Raw genomic sequence first — 22229 nt, 5'->3', positions numbered from 1 at the left:
CTGGTCACTTAGTCCAAAGATGTGAAAAATGAAATGGCAACCAGAACGAACAAGACTGGCACAAGAGAACAAAAAATTGGGATAGAGCTGGGCAAGGGGAACATATTATCAATAAATAAACGTAAGATGCCCTATCAATGTAAGTAATTATGTGATGACTTGGCGCTTACAGAGATTAAGTTTTCAAGCTATCCAAAATATGAATCTCCTTAAGGTTTTCTCCACTTCCAATAGGAAAAACTACTCAAGACACCACCGAGGTCTTACAACCAAGCTAGTCACATTGCACAAGGCAAAGTCACTGATTGAAGTGGACCAAACAAAAGATGAAAATTCTGTGAGGTCTAAAACTTTGTTGCTCCCAGAACTGGAGCAAAACACTACTTGAGGTCTTTAAATAAAGCCAACCATAATGCAACAGGCCAAGGCACAGATTAACAGGTGATCAGAATCAAACCTTGAAAAGATGAAAAGCAAGAGATCGAATATTCTTGCTTGAGTCCTGCCCGATGAAAAGCAAGAGATCAAATATTCTTGCTTAAGTAAAACTTGGAAAAACCACACGTTAAAGGAAAGCGTAATTGCAGAAAAGAATGAAATTGGCTGAGCCTTCACCTTCAGCAATGTCATCACTGTTCTCAGGTTTTGGACTTCCGTTATATATTGCATCATGATATTTGAATGTTGCTTTTCTAATAAAATATCAGCCAGAAGCTGTGGTGCATAAGAAAATTACTCACTCACAAATAGATGCTGCATCAAAGAACAAGCCTTTTAACTGATACTCACTAAATACAAAGCTACACCGACAGAAAACTAAAATGTTACTTTAAGAGACTGCCGCCTTGTGACATAATTGACCGAAGAAAGCAGATGCTCATACCGACCAAAGAACTGCATTACTTCAGACGATGAGTGATCACCCTAAAGTAATAACTCATGAAACTGAACTATGAACAAGTTCACCTTGGCATAATGGACACTTAGATACTCTGATACCACAGTTTCGTGCTTCGTTAAAAGCTCCTGAAAAGAATAGAGCTTTAGGAATTCCCCAAAGAAATGATTAACTTGTCATTATATATCATACCGACCTTGAAGGTTGCAAAAGAATCTGAAGCAATATCAAAATTAGGAAGCTCTACATAACCGAAAAACAAATCAAAGCTAGAAGACTCCAACAAGTATCTGTACAGCAGACCAGGAGCTTACTACATGTCTCCACATTGTGACAAGAAAAATCAGAACTTTATTTTCACTGACAGCCCCTTGAGACTAAAAGAGAGAGATGCCTTACTTCACCAGGCTTGGGTAGCGTGCACATTCCCTCAGCATGGCACCAGCATTTATGGCTGCATCCTTATTTTGATAACTGTGCCAAAACAAAAGATTAAGCACGTGAATGTAATAAAATTTCTTGCTGTTTGAAAGATAGCTTTTAAACCTTCTACCCTTCAGAGTTTTCGATAGTTAAAGTCTCCTCAATTCAACACAAGAATTAATAGTAGTTCCATTTACCATTTATATAATCTTGTAGTGCATATAATCACTTAATAAAATTTTGCTTGCTTAGTGGAATTCATCTTTTAAAACTCAAACACGATATCAAATTACAAGGAACAAAAAATACCTGCTCACTTTTATGTTTGCATGGACTCCTGACATTATTAACAGACATTGAAGCCTAAAGGGACAGGGAGGCTATAACGTATCCAACATCCAATATAAACAGGAAACTGTATACCTAGGAGGAATCCAAGAAAAGCCAAATCTCGCCTATCATTCTTATGTTTGCATGGACTTCTGACACTAATGTAACAGATATATATATATATATATATATATATATATATATATATATATATATATATATATATATATATATATATATATATATATATATATATATATATATATATATATATATATATATATAGAGAGAGAGAGAGAGAGAGAGAGATATACATATATATATATACATATATATATATATATATATATATATATATATATATATATATATATATATATAGAGAGAGAGAGAGAGATATACATATATATATATACATATATATATATATATATATATATATATATATATATATGTACATATACATATACATACACCCTCTGTGCTCTAACCTGGTTGACCAACAACATGTAAAGGGTTTTAAGAAGTATCATACCAAGAGTTCTTTTCGGCTTCCTATTAGTCTCGTACCTTAATACTTTCATATCTAGGTCATTTTCCAAGGAAGGTTATCATGTGCACAAAGAATGTGAGTTGGTTTCTTGATAACTATCTCATTCTCAAAATTCAAATTTTTTTCATACTATCGAAAACCTCTGTCTCATTTGCTAGATCAATCCTTAATTTCTTGATTGAATACTAACTTAACTTTAGATTCCTTAAGTAATTTTAGAAAAGAAATCATGTATACCATTATAATATATAAGTAACTCAAAGTTTTTCATTATTGATTTTTAGTGGTTTACAAAGCTCTATGATTGCTAACTATGGCCAAGCGAGTGGCTCTTTTATCTTCCTCATTCATAAGGTTGGTTCTCCCATGATTGCATAAGCTCTTGCTCCTTTTGCTCTTCCTACTATGTACAAGGGTGACGACAACCCTATACTAGAATCTTGTGGACTTTGGGTGGATCAGATATAGGATCAAAATATACAACATCTTTTGGTCCATTAAAACTAGGCCTACACCTATGGGTCTAATTCTACCTGGGTAGATTACTTTAGACACTTGATTAAACACCCACTGATTTTGTGATACTTGGACATCACCTATTACAAGGGTTTCCTCTAGATTCTCCGTTCCAATGAAAAAGTAAACTTCAATCACTTGAAGATCTTCGGCTCATTTGAGTCTCTTTATATTTAGTTCTAAAACTTCTAACTCTCCCGCATCGATGAAGAAAATTCCATCGGATCCTGACCAGCTTATCCTCCAAGTGGAAGGAGAAAATCTCTTATCTAACCACTTCATCACACTTTTTCGCATTGAATAGTGTCGGGATAGACAAGCTCTCATAAACCTTACATTGAAATCCATAGATTTGCAATAGGCCTGATGGAAATCTTCTTGCAAAGATAGGGGATAATTCTCTTTCTTTCTTTCTCTCCCTCTTTTCAATCAAATATCTCTTTACTGGAATTCATCAAGATCACTCATTTCAACCTAACACTTTAACTTTTCTCTAGGTCCAAGACTTTAATTAACACAGGCTCTGATACCACTTGTAAGATCCCCAACCCGCCAATACCAAGATTGGGATGGGATCCTTGACAGGTCTCTAGGTCTGATAAAAATCAGGGTCTCTAAACGAGAAAAATCCAAGAAATAGACTCTTACCATTGACAATGGCTTGGATCTATAGCTTTAGAAGAAGACCTAATCCTGTCTCGCAGCGGAAACGGGACAACGTATTAAAAGTCAAAAAAACTACTTCGACCCTATAACTGCCACAATTGGGCTAAGGTATCCTCAACCAACGCTTTTTTCTCTCTAGCAGATGTGAGGGCACAGCCGCTGGTGGTCTCCTCTTCCAAGTGAAGAAGTTTTCTGAATGTTTTAGTGCGCAGGGAGGGATAGTTACCTGACTAATCAGATCCACCCGTCCATGATTGACAACCTTAGTCAATCCCCACTTACCACCCCGCACTCACACATGATTCTTTTGTTATTTAATTACTACCACGTTCTTATCACAATTAAAATAATGATTCCTTTTATGCTTCATAACAGAATTTTATTAAAACAGCCCTTGAAAACAGTATTGAAAACATTCTTTTAGCAAACAGACATCTTTAAACTTAAAACAGAGTACTGTCAATCAAAACATTGTTCATAATAACCATGACCAGTACTCTTCTTGTCTCAAGATTACCTAAGGGTGAAAAAATGGCACCCATTCCTTATTCACAATCCGGAGTGGATGAACCCCCACCCAAGGTTCTGGGTGCCCATACACCAAACCAGTTGTCAATATAACCGGGCGGCTCCCCTAGGATAAAAAACGTATCCTAACTTATGTAGAAACATCAAGACATGACACGGAGTAGAAACTCATCGTTCATGGGGTAACCGACTTATCCGTGGCTAGAAAGCCAATCATTATCATCAATTTATACCAAGGAATCGGAGGTATCTTGAGACAAGCTGTTTTAAAGATGATAAATCATATCTTTCCTAATTCAATCAGTTCTAACCCAAACAATTCTTTCCTACTTTATAAACAAATGCACGTTGGAAGTTACCTTCCGTTTTTTATCAATTATCCCTTTTCTGATTCTTACTCACTCTTTACGTATGCAATGCTAATTTATAAAAGAACTTAAACTATTTAAAGATTTAATTGAATAATGGGAAATCCATCTCAGAGTGATCGGCCATCTACTGCTGCGCTGGCACCTAAACACTCTCCTCCGTAGGCCTACTACTAGGCCGAGCTTCATCGTCGTGTGACGCTCTAGTTCTTTTTAGAGTTCTGCCCCTCATCATCAGATGTAGCATTGGCTCGGGTCCTTTTAGGTGCCATAACTTCTTATCCTTATAAAAAGGACGTCTAACCATTAGGTAAATAATTCAATATCTAAACTTAACCTTTGTATTCAACCGTAACCAATCCAACGTTAAATTTATAGTTTTAATTGGTAAATTCTTGATCTAGTAATTTCTTATTTGTCTATATAGGCATGATAACTTTTTCCACCGCTTTTCTAAGGGTTTTCTAAGCTCTGCTAATTTTCTTATAATTTTCTATATCTTTTTCCTTATTTTCCTCTCGACTTTTAAGTTTGGCATCTACTTATTTTAAGCTTAATATTTATTCTATTTATTTTCTTTTAAAGATTTCATTTCCTCAACTTGATATCATAGATTTACACTTACTATAATTTTCCTAAAAACTTTTCACCGCAAAGTCTATTTATTTTAATTAATCATTTGCTAAAAATAGGACTTTTGGTCAATTATAATTTCCTAACCTCACTAATTAATTATGATATAATTACCACAGGTAGATAAGGATATTTTTGACCTCTGGTAATTATCTTATTATTTTTCAACTTAATTATATAATTTTCATCTTTAATTTTCATCTAGAATTAGAATAATTTGACTTAAATAAATATTTATACTACTTTTCTAATGTTGACATAATTATCACGGTCTCTTTATTATGTAAGCTAACTTTGATAAATAGAATGTAATTATATAACATGATTCACTAATTTTCCCCTTAAAATTTCAACCAGAATTAGTATATTTTGACTTAGATAAATATCTAAACTAAGTTTCTAACCTTGACATAATTATCACGGCCTTTTCATCGTGTAATCTAGCTCTGATAAATAGCATGTAATCATATAGCATGATTTACTAATTTTCTTCTTTAGTTTTTAGCTAGAATTAGTATAATTTGACTTAAATAAATATCTATATTACTTTTCTAACTTTGACATAATTATCATGGCCTCTTTATCTTATAATATAGCTTTGATAAATAGCATGTAATCATAACACATGATCTACTAATTTTTCTCTTTAATTTACCCTCAATAATAGTGGTTTTCTATTAGGATAATTATCACGGATTTCTTGAGATATAATTAGCCTTAGATAATTATCTTAAAGCATTTTGAATCAATTTGCTATTTTCTTTTTTTTTAATTTGTCCTAAAAACACTGTAATTATGTTAAGATAATTAGGTAAACTAATTATTTGAGGTTAACATAATTATAACGGATTTCTTAAAATATAATTAACCTCTTATAAATAGCTCAAAGCAATTTGAATCAATTTACTTTTTTTTTGTTTCAAAAACATAATATTTTTACTAAAGTAATTAGGTAAATTAATTATTTGAGCTAACCATAATTAATTTTCTAACATGTAATTAACCTTTGATAAATAACTCAAAAGCATTTTGAATCAATTTACTAATTTCTACTATTTAATTTGTCTTAAAAACAGAATGTTTCTACTAAAGTAATTAGATAAATTAATTATCCGAACTTGACATGATTATCACAGGTTCCCTAACATGTAATTAACATTCGGTAAATAACTCAAAGCAATTGAAATCAATTTACTAATTTCTCCCTTCTAATTTATCCTAAAATCATAGTATTTCTGTTAAATAATTAGGTAAATTAATTATTTGAGCTTGACATATTTATCACAGGTTCCTAATATGTAATTAACTTCTGATAAATAATTCAAAGCAATTACTAATTTTTCGCTTTTAATTTATCCTAAAAATAAAATATTTCTGATAAAGTAATTAGGTAAACTAATTATCTTAACTTGACATAATTGTCACGGATTTCTTAACATATAATAAATATGTGATAAATAACTCAAAGCATTTTGATTCAATTTACTAATTTTCTCTATTTAATTTGTCCTAAAAACAAAGCATTTCTGCTAAGGTAATTAGATAAATTAATTATCCGAATTTGAAATAATTATCACAGGTTTTCTAACATGTAATTAAGCTCTGATAAATAACTCAAAGCAATTGGAATCAATTTACTAATTTTTTCCTTTTAATTTGTCCTAAAAACACAGTATTTCTGTTAGAGTAATTAGACAAATTAATTATCTGAGCTTGACATAATTATCAAGAGTTTCTTAACATATAATGAACCTCTGATAAATAACTCAAAGCATTTTGGATCAATTTACTAATTTTCTCTATTTAATTTGTTTTAAAAACAGAATATTTATGTTAAAATAATTAGGTAAATTAATGATCTGAGGTTGACATAATTATCACCGATTCTTTAATATATAATTAACCATTGATAAATAACTCAAAGCATTTTGAATCAATTTGATTATTTTTTCTTTTCATTTTCTCTAAAAATGTGTAATTCTGTCTAATTAGTTATAAAAATTACTCAAAAAATTATAAGATAATTTACCTAGCTGCAACTTAATATAAGCTTAATTAATATATTTTCTATTAATTTATAGTTAATGTGACTAATTTCAACCCTAATATGATAGGATAATTAATTAGCTTAACATTTTCAAGCTTAAATACAACAATCAGTAGAAAATAGTTAATTAAGAGAGGATTTATGAGTATACATAGACGTAATCTTTGATTTATTAACAAAATAGATTAATCTAACCTTGTTAATTAAAAAAGATTAAGCTAATTACCGTTTAAATTAATCAACTAGTGCTTAATCTGTAGTGATTTTTGCATATTGGTCTTTCTAGATGAGAGAGAGTGTGTAAAGGCTCCGAGTCTGTCTAAAATGTGAAGCAAGGGTCATATTTATAGGTTTTTAGACACTCACGGATTGTAAAATGGTAATAACTTGCATTCCAAGCAGCCGTACAGGTTAGAAAACACCCCCTGCTCTGCTAAATCTGGTTTGGGAGAGTTCATCATTACCCCACACAATTCTCTAGATACACAGAATTGATTTTTACTAATTTATATGATTTTTAATGATGAAAATTGAAAATATCAGTAATTACTTAACTAATAATGATTACTGAAACCATCCAATTTTATTTAACTAATTAAATTCATAGTGTAATTTTTCAGAGCCCGTAACTTTTTCAGATTTTATCGGAATTCTGTTCTGAAAATTTTTAGCCCAAGGTTTGCTGTGCTTAAGATTCCAAAAATACCAATATTTGCCATGGTCGAACAATTCTACATTGCTTTTTCAATAATCATATCAGTTTGATTAAGCTTTATCAATCTTTAAGGTTTCAAAAACTGGAAACCTTACAATCACCCCAACTTAAGAATTTGAAATGCCCTCATCTCAACCGAAATTGAAAAAATCTTTGAGAAGAGAAATTCATCCTCCCAAGAGACATCTTCGAAGGGATAACCTTTCGACTTCACCAAATGTTACTGATTACTCTTTGAAAGGTCTAATTGGCGTAGGCCAAAGAACTCGTTCATTTTGATAGCCTGATGTGCAGGAAGGAGATAACGTTCTTTGATTGCCTGCTTCATTTTCTCCCAAGATGGACTACTCGTGGGATTATCTCTGCAATATTGCTTCCACCAAAGTTTGGCATTTCCGCTGAGACGGAGCATACCCAACATTGTTTGGTTTTCTAGAGCAGTTCCTGCAGCTTTGAAATAGTCATCCATAGCATCTAACTATGCTTCGGCATCTCGCTCTAAATTGGGTCCCTCTCCCTTGAAAGTAGGGAGTTGAAATACATGATACTTATCGAACGTTGATTGCTCTGAATGGTCAGTTAGACCGAGCGCGTTCATGTTGACAAGGTGGATATATGGATCTTTTTTGAAATTGATTCAACATGGTTTTTTGAGATAATACAAATGATTTGTAAAGGTTTTTAAGATGGGCTCAACACTAAGAGTTTCTTGAGAAAAAATTGACTAGCAAGCAACTTCAACCAGAAACTAGAAAGAACTCTTAGAGTGATCAGTAACATTTGAAAAAGTGGAAAGGTTATCCCTTCGAAAATGCGACTTTGAGAGGATGAATTTCTCTTCTCAAAGATTTTTCCAATTTCAGTTGAGATGAAGGCATCTCAAATTCTCAAGTTGGGGTGATTGTAAGGTTTCCAGTTTCTGAAACCTTAAAGATTATATAAAGCTTAGTTCAACTGATATGATTATTGAAAAAGCAATGTAGAATTGTCTGACAGCGGCAAATATTGATATTTTTGAAATCTTACGCACAGCAAACCCCGAGCTATAAATTTTCAAAATCAGATTCCGATAAAATCTAAGTTACGAGACTCAAAAGGTTACACTAGGAATTCTATTAGTTAAGTAAAATTGGATCGTTTCAGTAATTATTATTATCAAAGACTTTCTTATCCAAGGTTCTAGAATTTACTGATATTTTCAATTTTCATCATTAAAAATCAGTGAAAATAGTCAAAATCAATTCTGGAAGCTTAGGGGGCAGTGTGGAGGTATGATGAACCTGCCAGGGACTCAAATAGCAGCAAGGGGCGCCATCTTCAGCCTGGGGACTGCTTGAGCTGCAAGCAATTGCTTTTTCCAGCCTGTGAAGAGCTTGTGAGTGCCAGAAAACTATAAATAAGACCCTTGCTTCACAATTTGAGAGACTCGGAGCCTTGACACTCTCTCTCTCTCATTTAGAGAGAACGGTACGCAGAAATCACTAGAGATTAAGCTCTAGTCGATTAACCTAAACGGTAATTAGCCTAATCCTTCTTAATTAATAAAGCTAGATTAATCTATTTTGTTAATAAATCAAAGATTAGATATATGTATACTCATAAACCCTCTCTTAATTAATTATTCTCTGCTGATTGTTATAATTAATCTTGGTAATATTAAGCTAATTAATTATCTTATCATATTAGTGTTGAAATTAACCAAATTGACCATAAATTAATGGAAAATATATTAATTAAACTTAGATTAAGTTGAAGTAATTATCAGAGCTGCATTAAATAGTCATTAAGCTAAGAAAATTATCCTATAATTTTTCGAGTAATTTTTTTAATTAATTAGTCAGAATTATACTGTTTTTTAGAGAAAATTAAAGGAAAAAATAATCAAATTGATTTAAAATGCTTAGAGTTATTTATCAGTGGTTAATTGTGTGTTAGGGAACCCGTGATAATTAGAAAAAGCTCAGATAAATAATTTACTTAATTACTTTAGCAGAATACTATGTTTTTAAGACAAATTAAATAGAAAAAAATAGTAAATTGATTTCAAATGCTTTGAGTTATTTATTAATAGTTAATTATGTGTTAAGGAACCCGTAATAATTAGCAGAAGCTCAGATAATTAATTTATCTAATTACTTTAGTAAAAATACTATGTTTTTAAAACAAATTAACTAAAAAAGTTTAGTAAATTGATTTCAAATGCTTTGAGTTATTTATCAGTGATTAATTATGTGTTAAGGAACCCGTGATAATTAGGAGAAGCTCAGTTAATTAATTTACCTAATTACTTTAGCGAAAATACTTTGTTTTTAAGACAAATTAAATAAAAAAATCACTAAATTAATTTCAAATGCTTTCAATTATTTATCAATGGTTGATTATGTGTTAGAGAACCTGTGATAATTAAGAGAAGCTCAGATAAATAATTTACCTAATTACTTTAGCAGAAATACTCTATTTTTAAAATATATTAAATTAAAAAAAATAATAAATTAATTTCAAATGCTTTGAGTTATTTATCAATGGTTAATTATGTGTTAAGCAACCCGTGATAATTAGGAGAACCTCAGATAATTAATTTATCTAATTACTTTAGCAGAAATACTGTGTTTTTAAGACAAATTAAATAAGAGAAATTAGTAAATTGATTTCAAATGCTTTATATACATATATACACACACACACACACACACACACACACACACATATATATATATATATATATATATATATATATATATATATATATATATATATATATATATATATATATATATATATATATATATATATATATATGATACTCAGAGGTTAACATAACATATACACCCAAAAAAGCCCAATTTCACCTTTAATTGAAGTTCAAGTTATAGTCAGCTCCAACATCCATAGAATTCACTGCATACTAAAACTCCTCAACAACCCCATAACGTAGTCCTATCCTGGCGCACCCCCATGCGAAAAGCATTCTAACCCTCCTAATCCTAGTCAATGTGTCATCCCGTTACATGTAATGAGATAGTAGCGTACTCCTAGCACCAATAAATAGGCTCCATGGTATCCTCGTGTTCTTTTTCTGGTCTAATGATGAACCATTGTAGTTCTAGACTGCAAGCGCAATATACGTTGCGCCTTGTGTAAGGACCAAAAGGGTCATGGTCTGCAAATCTCCACCCAACCTACGTTTATATAGCCTTCTATACAAGCCTCTTGAACTATGCATGCTATATGCTTCATAGCCCCTTTCCCAAGTCCTGCTTAGGACCCTTGTTCTCACACTACACCCCCCCTTGGAGAAGAGTTTTCGTTCCTGAAAACAAAAGTGAAAAATGTTTCTTAACCACACTATTGTTCTCCCAAGTGGAGCCTTTTGCCCTTCCACTTGTCCAAAAAATTTGAAAATATCATAAAAGCATAGTCTCCACAAATAGCCATGCTAATTGAGAAGATGTAAACATGCTATCACAATGCTCGTAGCATAAACATTTCATCATTTGGAAAACCTTGAAGCACCTATTAAAAAGATTGGTAGATAAAGATTACCAAAATGTGCAATGTTCGTTCTCTTTGAAAGAACCATAGTTCGGTTAGGTCATAATGTCCTCCCTAGGTTCTATCATAACAAGGTTGTCATACTTCTTATTCTTGCGACTTTTGCAAACACGATCATAATCATAAATAAATAGACAGCCTTGGCCATGTAGTTGTTTGAAAGAGAATGCAATAAGGATCCTCATACTACATAGAACAAGAGTGATCAGCAAATTAGGACTTGCCATGGCACATATTAAAAAAATGGCGCCAATGTCATGGTCCATGAGAACTCATACTCTCCACGTGTGGAATATGCCTCATTTAATGGTGTCGATATGCTGAACTGCGTGAGTCTCTTTTATAATAAAAAAGAGTTTGTATTTGTATATCTGAACTAAACTCCATGAGTTCCTAGTCCATATTATCCATCCTTGTGATAGATAACAAGTGCCATAGATTGGATCTCTACCCTTCTAGTCATGGGATTTTCATAATCCAATCTTGTCCAAAAATGAACATCCTATGTCATGAAATCTCTATAAGAAATCGTAGTGGGATGAGTGTATCTGCACTCCTTGTCGCACAAAGAGTTTACCCGGAGTGTAACATGAATAATACATAAACACCGTCAGTTTTATAGCACCATTGTAGGACCCATGTATGCAGATTGAGCCATCGTAATAACTTAGAACTCTTGTCATGGTCCAAGACCCTTGTCCTTAGCATAAATCGTCATTTAGGTCTTGACATGTGGACCTTTGGTATGTCGTAGGAAAAAACATGCCATGCATGTAGCATAGAGCATAGCAGCAGAATAATTGATTGTAAAATGATAAGGAATAGGCAAAATAAATGCCTTTTTGTGTGTGTGTGTGTGTGTTGCACAAGCAGCGATTGACATGGGCTAGAGTTGAAGAGGCCACTCTCTCTCTCTCTCTCTCTCTCTCTCTCTCTCTCTCTCTCTCTCTCTCTCTCTCTCTCTCTCTCTCTCTCAGGGCTTAGTCACGGCATAGTAAAAATAAATGCCATTCGTAAATCTTTTGTGCATCCTTATGCACAATTCCATAAGCACCCTCGTGTAAAGTGTCGCAACAAACGTGTGTACATATACCCCGTTGTGTATGCCTTGCAAAGCTTCGACCTTGTCAATCATGAACCAGACAATTAATCTTGTCGAATGTCATGTTTGTAGCGGAAACTGCTTGTGGAGTTAGATCCACCATAGTCACATGCCGTGCATGCAAATTCTGTGGACATAGCAACAAGCAATTATAATTTTTTAATCTCTTCGTTCTTCAAACATTCGCTTGTAACCTTGAATTCCAAATGTCGACCCGAATTTGCAAGCCTTGTGTGCTCCCTCTGCTTGAGAGGAGGCTTCCATTTGGCTAAACTTCAATCAAATCTATGGCCACTTATTGCACAAGCACAAGCCTTGCTTGAGTTATCCTGTAACAGACTTGGACACCCCAAGTCTAGAATTTGGCACAACACCTGAGAGAGAATCAAAATACTTCACACTTAATTCACGGTCCAATTAAGTCAACACAGCCCGACGTAGTTCCGTGCACAGAGAGATTGGCCCCAAAGACTAGCGCCCCTTTCGGATTTCTTTTTGTATTAATGTTGGAGCAAAGTACAACTGCCCGCGGGTCCTCTCTGCTCACCGGCTCGTCAGCACACGTGAGCCAAGAGAGGCCCAGGGGTCTTATTTAAAGGCCCTTGGCCATGGGAAAGCAGTACATGAAAATCTTCTAAACTCAAAAGCACTTGGCTCCCCAAAAGCTGGCACTAAATCAGCCCAGCGCAAATTACGAAAATCCATACGTTGCCACGTTGGCACAACCAACGCAATTAGCGGGAGATCCGTACAACAGCCCGCCAGTCCCATTATTTGTGCTAGTGTCCCCAGTGCCCTGTTGGCAGGTGCCCATAAATTGGGACAACTTATCAGTGGTCCTCTGGTCCGTTAGGCATGCCACATCATCAGTTTGTGACATGGTGCCCGCGGCTTGTTTTGCGATACAAAGGGAGTGAAAATTTGAGCGGTGGTGAGCGTCGGGTGTGTTGAAACAAGCATTGACGGTGTGTGTGAGTTGGATGGCAGTCTTGTTAGCGTGTGTGAGTTGAGAGGTGTGCAGGCGGTAGTGCACACAGCAGCCTGTCAGAGTGTTGTATCTTTTGAAGGTGTTTCTGACAAGATGGGGGGGGGGCATGTCACAAACTGATGATGTGGCATGCCTGACGGACCAGAGGACCACTGATAAGTTGTCTCAACTTATGGGCACCTACCGACAAGGCCCTAGGGACACTAGCACAAATAATGGGACTAGCGTGCTGCTGTACGGATCTCCCGCTAATTGCATTGGCTGGCAGTACGGATGCCCGTGATTTCCACTGGCTGTGCCAATGTGGCAACATAAGAATTTCCGTAATTTGCGCTGGACTGATTTAGCACCAGTTTTTGGGGAGCCAAGTGCTTTTCAGTTTAGAAGCTTTTTATGTACTGCTTTTCCATGGCCAAGGGCCTTTAAATAAGACCCCTGGGCCTCTCTTGGCTCACGTGTGTTGACGAGCTAGTGAGCAGAGAGGACCCGCGGGCAGTTGTACTTTGCTCAAGCATTAATACAAAAAGAAATAACAAAAGGGGCGCTTCCGTGACAATGCATCTGCCACGTAATTCTTGTGTCCCTGAACATGCCCATCGCATCTGCTTTTCCGAAAGCTGCTTTTGTGACAAGAAGTAGCGTAAACTCTGATGATCTGTAAAAACTGTGAAATCAGCTCCGAGTAAATAGTGTCGCCACTATGTAAGAGTATGGATCACTACCAATAGCTCTTTCTCATAAATCTCTGCTACCAACTTTGGCCGTGAAAACATCCTGCTTTCGTAAGCAATGACACGGCCTTTTTGCATCAAAACTGTTCCCAAACTATGACCACAAGCATCACAATAAACTTCGAATGGCTTTTGTAAGCCTGCAAAGCCAACACTCGTCCGGTAGTCAATTTTTCTTTGAGCGTCTGAAAAGCAGTCACCTCGGTCGGTCCCCACGTAAAAGGGACTCCTTTTTTAGTCAATAAATGCAAAGGTGGAGCTATCTCTGCAAACTTTTGAATGAACCACCAATAGTAAGAACACAAGCCCAAAAAGCTTCGAACTTCATGAACATTCTTTAGGTCAGAGGCCAATCACGGATAGTCTCAATTTTGGCTGGGTCCAGCTGCACTCCTTCTGCTGAGACGATGTGCCCCAAGAAATGTATCTCCGGTAAGAAAAACTCACTCTTTTTGGCATTGATAACCAATCTATGCTTCCGCAATGCCTGAAACACCTGTAGCAAACGATGTATGTGCTTTGCTTCATTCTTGGAGAAAACTATAATGTCGTCGAAGACAGTGCCCACAAAAGATCGATACTCTTGGAAAATCCTATCCATCATTTGATTAAATATTGTTGGAGCATTCATAAGTCCAAAAGGCATAACCAAATATTTATACAAACCAAAGGTTGTCCGAAAAGCTGTCTTGTAGACATCCCTTGGAGCAATTCGGATTTTGATGATATCCACTCTTTAAATAAATTCAGCTAAAACAAGAGAATCCTTGTAGCCTATCAAGAATATCATCGATCCTTGGGATAGGGAATCAGTTCTTGATGGTGATTTTATTAAGAGCTCTATAGTCAATGCACATTCTCCAAGATCCGTCTTTCTTTAGTACTAGCGATACCGGAGTTTGCCAATGACAAGTGTAATGGCAACATCCCGTCCGAGTGCCGCTAGAACTACATCCGCCTGTGGCCCCATTCTGTCGGGTGTAATTCCAAGTCGAGCCATCGATTCAGGTGAAATGAAGTTGGCCTTGGCTCCTTCGTCAAAGAAGATGAGGGCCTCCTGATCTCGTACTTTGCCCCATGCACGGCAAAGTTCTGTGCTTTCGTTCATCTGATAACACTTGTAATTTTACACAATGTTTGTGGGATGACTAGATCCTAGATCCACCACTTGACCATTTAGACTAAGAATTGTCTCCATACAATCTGGTACTAGTCATGCTTTCATCTTTCGTTTCCTGCCACGTTCTTTAGTTGCTCTGGAACTCTCCAGCCTGTCCTCTGATTGTCCTCGCTGTGCCTTTTTGGGGCACCTTGCAGATGTGTCCTTGTTCTCCGCAGTCAAAACACTTCCCCTCCTTGAGGTAGTTCGATTTCTATTCCTCGGTCAATCAGGGTCGTGCATCCTACTTCTTTTGAAATTTCCTTCTTCTTTCAATATCATTTGTCAAATTATGTCCGGTCCTTGGTGTCGAAACTTTATCAGTGGGTTAAGTCAGGTTACCCAAATGCATAGCAAATCCTTGCTTAGCATGTCCCATCAATTGTTGTATGGACTCGGACTTCTGCTCAAGGCAGTAATCAGGATCTTTTTAGGAAGTCCACAACAAAGTCACTCTTAAAAGAAGAGTGACCTTCTTAAAGTGACCTTCTTAAAAGAAGAGGCAAGTAGAAAAGCATCTCAAAATCTCTCACAATAAGCATCCAAAGTGTCACCCTTGGTCATCCGAAGATGGTTCCAAGCAGTAATCACATCTTGTTCGTACTCCTGAGTCAACCAAGCGAAAATAACGAGCCGTTTGAGCTTTAACCACTAAGTCGGGGCTTCTTTCCTTAAGAGAAGAGTGGACCACCACGTTCGTGCATTTCCTTTTAAGAATGATGCTGCCCTCCTGATTTTGGAGTGCTCTGAGTAGCGCCCTCCAGTGAATGCTATGTCAAACTGTTGAATAAAGGCTAAAGCCTTGGGAGCATCTCGAAACACTGAAAAGAATTCAAACTTTACTGCATGTCCACCCTCCTTAAAATCCTTGGTCTTTTTGCCCTTGTCCTCCAGAAAATCATATTGGTTGGCTCTGTAAAAGTGCTTCTTCTTTGAATAGAACATGTGGTCATCGGAGTCCGAACTCTCAGAGGAGGATGAATCCTCGTCAGAACTGTCAGAAACATGTCGAGATCTGCAGTATAATCCGCTCTTCTTTGCCTTCTTCTTGTTCCTGCCAAATCTCTGGTTCTTTCTTCGTTACTTGTCCTTTTTGTCCTTATCACTCAAATCGGAATAAGAAGAGCTATCCCAATTGTTAGAAGAAGATAAGGACGAATTGGACAGTCCTTCGAAGAGTACATGCCTCTTCTATTTTCTCGCACTTGCAAAAGAAGATTGACGGCCCAAATAACCAAGGTAGTCAGCCCTCTTGTTACATTTCTTCGCCCCCAAAAGTTGGCGAGCATGGCCGGCCGTGGGTGACTACTAAGAGTCGCTTAGTGTAGGTCCTGCCAAGGGGCTGTTGTTGTCAACAAAGGGGCCACTGCATCAAACAAGCTGTAGAGGCTAAGCATCTTGACACAAGGGTGTCTATTTGCACAACGTGCATGTTTGTCGGTACATTTGCATACTGTGCCTTTTGACAAAAAAAATATTTTATGCATGCCATTTTAAGGAGCATGTTCTCTTCAAAGGATGCTCATGAGGCATGCAAGATGGGTGAACGACCAAGATAACACAAGCAAGGCTTGTGATCAAGTGGCATTTGCACACCGTGCCTTCTGACAAATTTTTATTTTATCACGCCATGTTAAGGAGCACGTTCTCTTCAAAGAATGCTCATGAGACATGCAAGGCATACAAGACGGGTGAACAACCAGGATATGCCACAACCTGATGATATGGCATGCCTAACGGACCAGAGGACCACTGATAAGTTGTCCCAACTTATGGGCACCTGCCGATAGGGCCCTGGGGACGCTAGCACAAATAAGGGGCTGGTGGGCTACTGCATGGATCTCCCGCAAATTGCGTAGGCTGGCAGTACGGATGCCCATGATTTCTGCTGGTTGTGCTGACGTGGCAGCGTACGGATTTCTGTAATTTGTGTTGGGCTGATTTAGCGCCAGCTTTTGGGGAGCCAAGTGCTTTTAAGTTTAGAAGCTTTTCATGTACTGCTTTTCCATGGCCAAGGGCCTTTAAATTGTTTGACCCAGATAGTATGGATGATGTCATCAGTCCCTCTCTTGTTGAGAGAGCCCGCCTCGAAGTTAGTCTGAGATCTCCTATGGAGGTCTCTGGCTTTCTTCCCGGTATGGACGCTCTCATCACAAAGGAGTGCCTTGATGTGTTGTTTGGAATTCAACAAGCAACCTTCACTAGAAGATTTGTTGTTTCTCCTCTCTCAGGATGTGATATGATTTTGGGCATTCGATGGTTTCGTGATAATAACCTTCTCATTGATTTTGAGGCTAATACTTTCACTCTCAATGCCAAAAGTGATTCTCCCATTGTCATTCATGGAGAGGACATTGTGTTCATTCTCCATCTCTCATTGCTAATATGCAAGACAAGATTGAAAGGATTCATGAGAAGGAGACTCTCTCAGTCTCTTTTTCTCCAAAGCATGACACACAGGATTTGCATGATTATGAGAAGCATGATGAGTTGGATGATAAAGACAAGCATGATGATTTGCATGAAGAAGATGTGATTGTTCACAAGGATGATGTGTTAGTTGATGCTTTTTCTAGCGAAGCTAACCTCGTTGCAAATTCGATCAATCACGAAGGATCGATCTTGGCTCTCGAGCCTAGGTCCAAAGAACCCTCATAGGAAGTATTATGTGTTCGCATGATTGATACGCACGCATTGTTCGAATGTTTCATTCGTGATCGTTTCCTGTATTTTAGTCAGCATCGTTATGTGATCCCTTTTCCTAGGCATGACATATTGTATGTTGAGCACGTTTCTCTCATGGATGAGCACGAATGTATGCAGATTTTTCATGAAAAGCTGAAAGGTATGTATATAAGGAAGGCACAATCCATGTCTCTTCCTTGGCATGACACAGTGATTTAGCAAGCAAGCTCATTTCATTCCTGTTAGGAAGAAGATAAAACAAGACCAGATAGCACGTCTCTTTATGTACAATATCTTTAAGTACCATGGTATGCCACAGTCGATTGTCAGTGACCGTGACCCACGGATGACAAGTCTATTCTGGAGAGGCATATTTGAGAATATGGGCACTACGCTTAAGTTCTCATCAACGTTTCATATCCCATAGAGAGATGGGCAATTAGAAGAGGCAAATTCTATTGTCTTGGATCTGCTTAAGTGCTATGTGTCAGAGCACAAGGCGAAGTGGGAGCAGTATTTGCCATTGGTTGAGTATGCGTACAATAATACAGTGCATTCTTCAACTGGCAAAGCACCTTTCGAAATTATCGAAGGTCATGTGAAAGTTCCTCCCATTTTGCATACCAAGGAAAAGATCTTTCAGGCAGATCAATATGTACAAAATATGGATGAAATGTACCAGAAGATAAAGCATGCCCTTGAAAAGACTCACCCTTGAAAAGACTCAGGCAAAGCAAAAGAAAGCTGCTGATCTCCACCGTCGTGAATTGTTGTTTTCACTTGGTGATTGGGTACTGTTCCGGTTTGAAAAGGCACGCTTAAAGAAGCGAAAAGGTAAAGAAAGTCTCTTTAGAAAGCTTAGTATACGTTACTATGGGCCGTTTCAAGTAACAGAGAAGATCAGTGACATTAGTTATAGGCTGAAATTGCCTGAGAACTGGAAGATTCACAATGCTTTTCACGTGAGTCTTCTCAGACCATTTATTGGTGATGTGCCAAAGGGCATGCCAGTTGAAGAGCAGCCAGAAGTTGAAGAGCTTGATGAAATTTTGGTCCCAGAACAGATCATGGCACACAAGGAAAGAAAAGTCAAAGGTAAGCTTACAAGGCGATATTTGCAGAAGTTCAAGAACTATCCACCTATGGATGCAAAGTGGATGGAAGAGAGTGAACTGTTAGAGTCGCCAAATGTATTGCAATTTTACCTTGAAGCCTTTGGTTTACCACCTACGTATTTCTCCAACTCAAGAAGAGCAAAGGTCAAAAGGAAAGAGACCTACACTAGAGAGGGGTGATCCAGGAGCTAGCACTTCTCATGTATCTATGGATATAGTGCAATAGAAGTGTACCCTGCTTGGCAATTGCCCTTGGGGAATAAAAGTTTGTCCAAAAGTTTGTTCAGTGCTATAGAAGTATGTCTTGTCAGTTGTCAAGAGTAGCAAAATTGCTTCTAATGAGTACATGTTGACGCATTTTTAAACTGCTGGTTTATTATGCTTGAAAGGATTCGAAGTGTACTAAAGGTTATGGACTCTATTAAAGCCAGTGGCACAGTGTGAAAGCTATCCACTATGTCAATGGAACAGTCTCACAGGTAGACCATACATGAGTTAACAAGTGTTGAATACATAAGAGTGTTAACTATGAGCATGTATGTCTCAACCAGGTGTATACACACGAAAAGGTTGACAGCCATGATACGGTGTCCTTTAAGTGTTGTACACACTAATGGATTAATATTCGTGCAAACGAGGACGTTTGCGATTTCAAGAGGGAGGCATGTCACGAGTCTGTGGCAACTAACTTTACTTTTTGGTGGAAATTTTATTTGACTTGTTTTAAGGCACCCCTCTGGAAATGCCAATGTCCGAGTTGCATGACGTGAGGCGGACAGTGAGAGTCTAGGCCGGACGGCAATGAGCACTAAAGCTGGACGAATGGATTAAGGTTAGCCACGGTGGGGCTACGAATGTAAATCACTTGACAGCTGGCCGACATTGCATTTTTCGATGTGCTTCGAGTGATGATTGATGGTCAAACGACCCGTGTGAGTGCCATGGAAGCATCTCCTAAAATTTAGGGAACTGCTATTTTGGACCAGAAAAAGTGTTCGCGTCATTAGCTCTGGAATGACAAGGGAAACATTTTATCACTCTGCCGCAAAGTCAACTGGGCAACCGGTCGAGAGATTTTTAGGCGGCAACCCCGAAAAGGGAAACTGCGTGTAATTGTGTCAAGTGGCACATTTCTGTGCACTTTCCTCATGCAAGAGAAGGTAGCGCAGAATTTATAGCTGGGAGGCTCATTTTGGAGTTGTCTTTCACAGGTTAAGAGCTATGGAGTGCTTTTTTTCCCTCTTATGTACAGTGCGGTGCCAAGAGTGATGCCCTGCACGCTACGCACTGCTCTCTCTCCCCCCTATGAGCAGTTATGTTATGCCCCTCGAGTGGGCTTCTCATTTGACCAATGTACAACTGTGGGGATTTATGCTTCTGTGCCAAGGAAAGAGCCTCTCTCAACAGGAATGGGTGTAGCTAACTGCTACACCAAAGCAGGCACCGATGAGGGTGATAATGTCACCAGCCAATGGCAATTCCATTTTTGTTTATTTTCTCTTTCTTTGGGGAATTTCGTTTGTTCTATCTTTTGCAAACACCCCTCTGGAAATCTAACTGCCCTGCATTGCATAGCCAGTGTGGAACTGTTCAGAGAGTCCGGGCCTGAGGGCTAAAGAGCACTAAGGTTGGACAAGGACTATGGTTAGCCAAAGTGGGGTCATTGGCCAGCCAGAGCGGAATCCTTTGCTACATAGGCTACATTTCAGTTCTGGGTGTGGCTGCAGTGTACAAAGAGGGTCAGATGACCTAGAAGAATGTAATGGCAGAAACTCCTAAATTTTAGGGACTGCTATTTTTGGACGGCAAAATGTCTGCGCTTCATTACGTGCAGTTTGACATGGGGATCATTTTGTTACTCTCTGGCCAAGTCAACAGAGGCTGCAGGTGAGATATTTTTAGACCCGAGGATCTAAAGCGGAAAAATGCACAAATGAGTGACACTTGGTTCTCTGAGGCCAGTTTACTACTTAAAGAGAAGGCAAAAACGTGATTTTCAGCTGTGAGCTCGTTTTTGAGTGCTATCACAGGTGGGAGAGCTTCAATGGAGTGCTGGCTTACCCTCTATGTACAGTGAGGTGCAGGATGTCATGACCTGCACACCTCTCACTGCTCTCTCTCTCCCCTCTTCTTTATGGTTATGCCCCTCTAGTGGACTCATCAAATTGTATATGTAGAGTCTTGTGGTTTGATGCTCTATTGCTGAGGCAAGAGCCTCCCTGAACAGGAACAGGAGTAGCTAACTGCTACTCCAAAGCAGGGAAACGAGAGGGTGATAACCTCTCAAGTAAACACACAAAAATCAGCACTGTTTTATTGCTGATTTTGGCCTGTTTTGGGACTGTTTTGTGCTCGGAATCATGCCAGAATCAAGGGGCACGTAGTCCAAGGCATTGGGAACAGTGCAGGGACAGTTGACAGCTGAAATTAGGTCAAAAACAGGTCCTAACCAGAAAATACAGCGGTCTGAGATTTACTGTTTTGCAGCCGTATGGATGCCAGATGCATTGGGAACAGTGCCCAATTGTCATAGAACACTTCTGGGAAGTGTTGGGGCTCAAAACAAGTGAAAAACCAGAAATTCCAGCGAGCTGTAATTGCTCTTTTTGAGTTGGAATCGGAGGGTTTTTGTCAGTTGAATCAAGTTCCAGTGTTGGGAATTGTTTGGGGTCAATTTTGGAGCCGTTGTGCTGCCAAAATTTAGCCAAAACAGGTGTTGTATTGTTGGATACAGATTAGGATTCCCGGAACTCTAATTTTTGCAGGTTTGGGGCTGTTTCGATGCCCTAAATCCTTCCAGATTCAAGGGGCAACTAGCCCAAGGTGCAGGGAACAGTGCAAGGGCTACAGGGAGCTGAATACAGAGAAAAACCAGTCCATAACCAGAAATTACAGAGGCTAGTTATGCTCTGTTTTGGTCAATTAAAGGTGAAATGGGGACAAGGACAGTGGTCTCCTTAGGATTCCCTACTTGCAGACTATTTTGGGCAGGGTTCTGCGCCGTTATGCTACCCAAATTCCTCCAAACAGGATAGAAATTGCGGGATACAGGTTAAGAACTGCGGGATACAAGTTTAGTGCTATAAGCACTCTTTGTACTTCCTCTTAACTGTAAAAGAATAAAGAAATACCGAAAGGGGCACCTATTTAGGGGCCAATCTAGTGTCTGACTCGCATACAGATGCATTCTAGCATCTGTATCCCATTCCCCTCTCTTGTG

At 37.7% G+C, this 22229-nt stretch overlaps 1 protein-coding gene across 2 annotated transcripts in view; it reads right to left on the bottom strand.

The window, feature by feature from the left end:
- LOC147426239 (Mo25 family protein) overlaps positions 1-22229 on the bottom strand; it is a 68224-nt gene that overhangs the window by 20397 nt on the left and 25598 nt on the right. The window contains exons 4-9 of one of the 2 annotated variants that reach the window (XM_086497997.1): positions 1298-1372; positions 1095-1188; positions 967-1026; positions 829-894; positions 616-714; positions 458-502 (exon numbers count right to left, since the gene is read on the bottom strand). In XM_086497997.1, coding sequence (XP_086354123.1) covers positions 458-502; positions 616-714; positions 829-894; positions 967-1026; positions 1095-1188; positions 1298-1372 — 439 coding nt within the window. The remainder of the gene's footprint in view (positions 1-457; positions 503-615; positions 715-828; positions 895-966; positions 1027-1094; positions 1189-1297; positions 1373-22229) is intronic. The other variant, XM_086497998.1, reaches the window with a different exon arrangement.

This window comes from Adiantum capillus-veneris, chromosome 24 (genome assembly GCF_014529385.1).
Source record: "Adiantum capillus-veneris isolate H3 chromosome 24, ASM1452938v2, whole genome shotgun sequence".
NCBI lineage: Eukaryota > Viridiplantae > Streptophyta > Polypodiopsida > Polypodiales > Pteridaceae > Adiantum > Adiantum capillus-veneris.
This window is presented reverse-complemented; position numbering and strand designations above follow the sequence as displayed.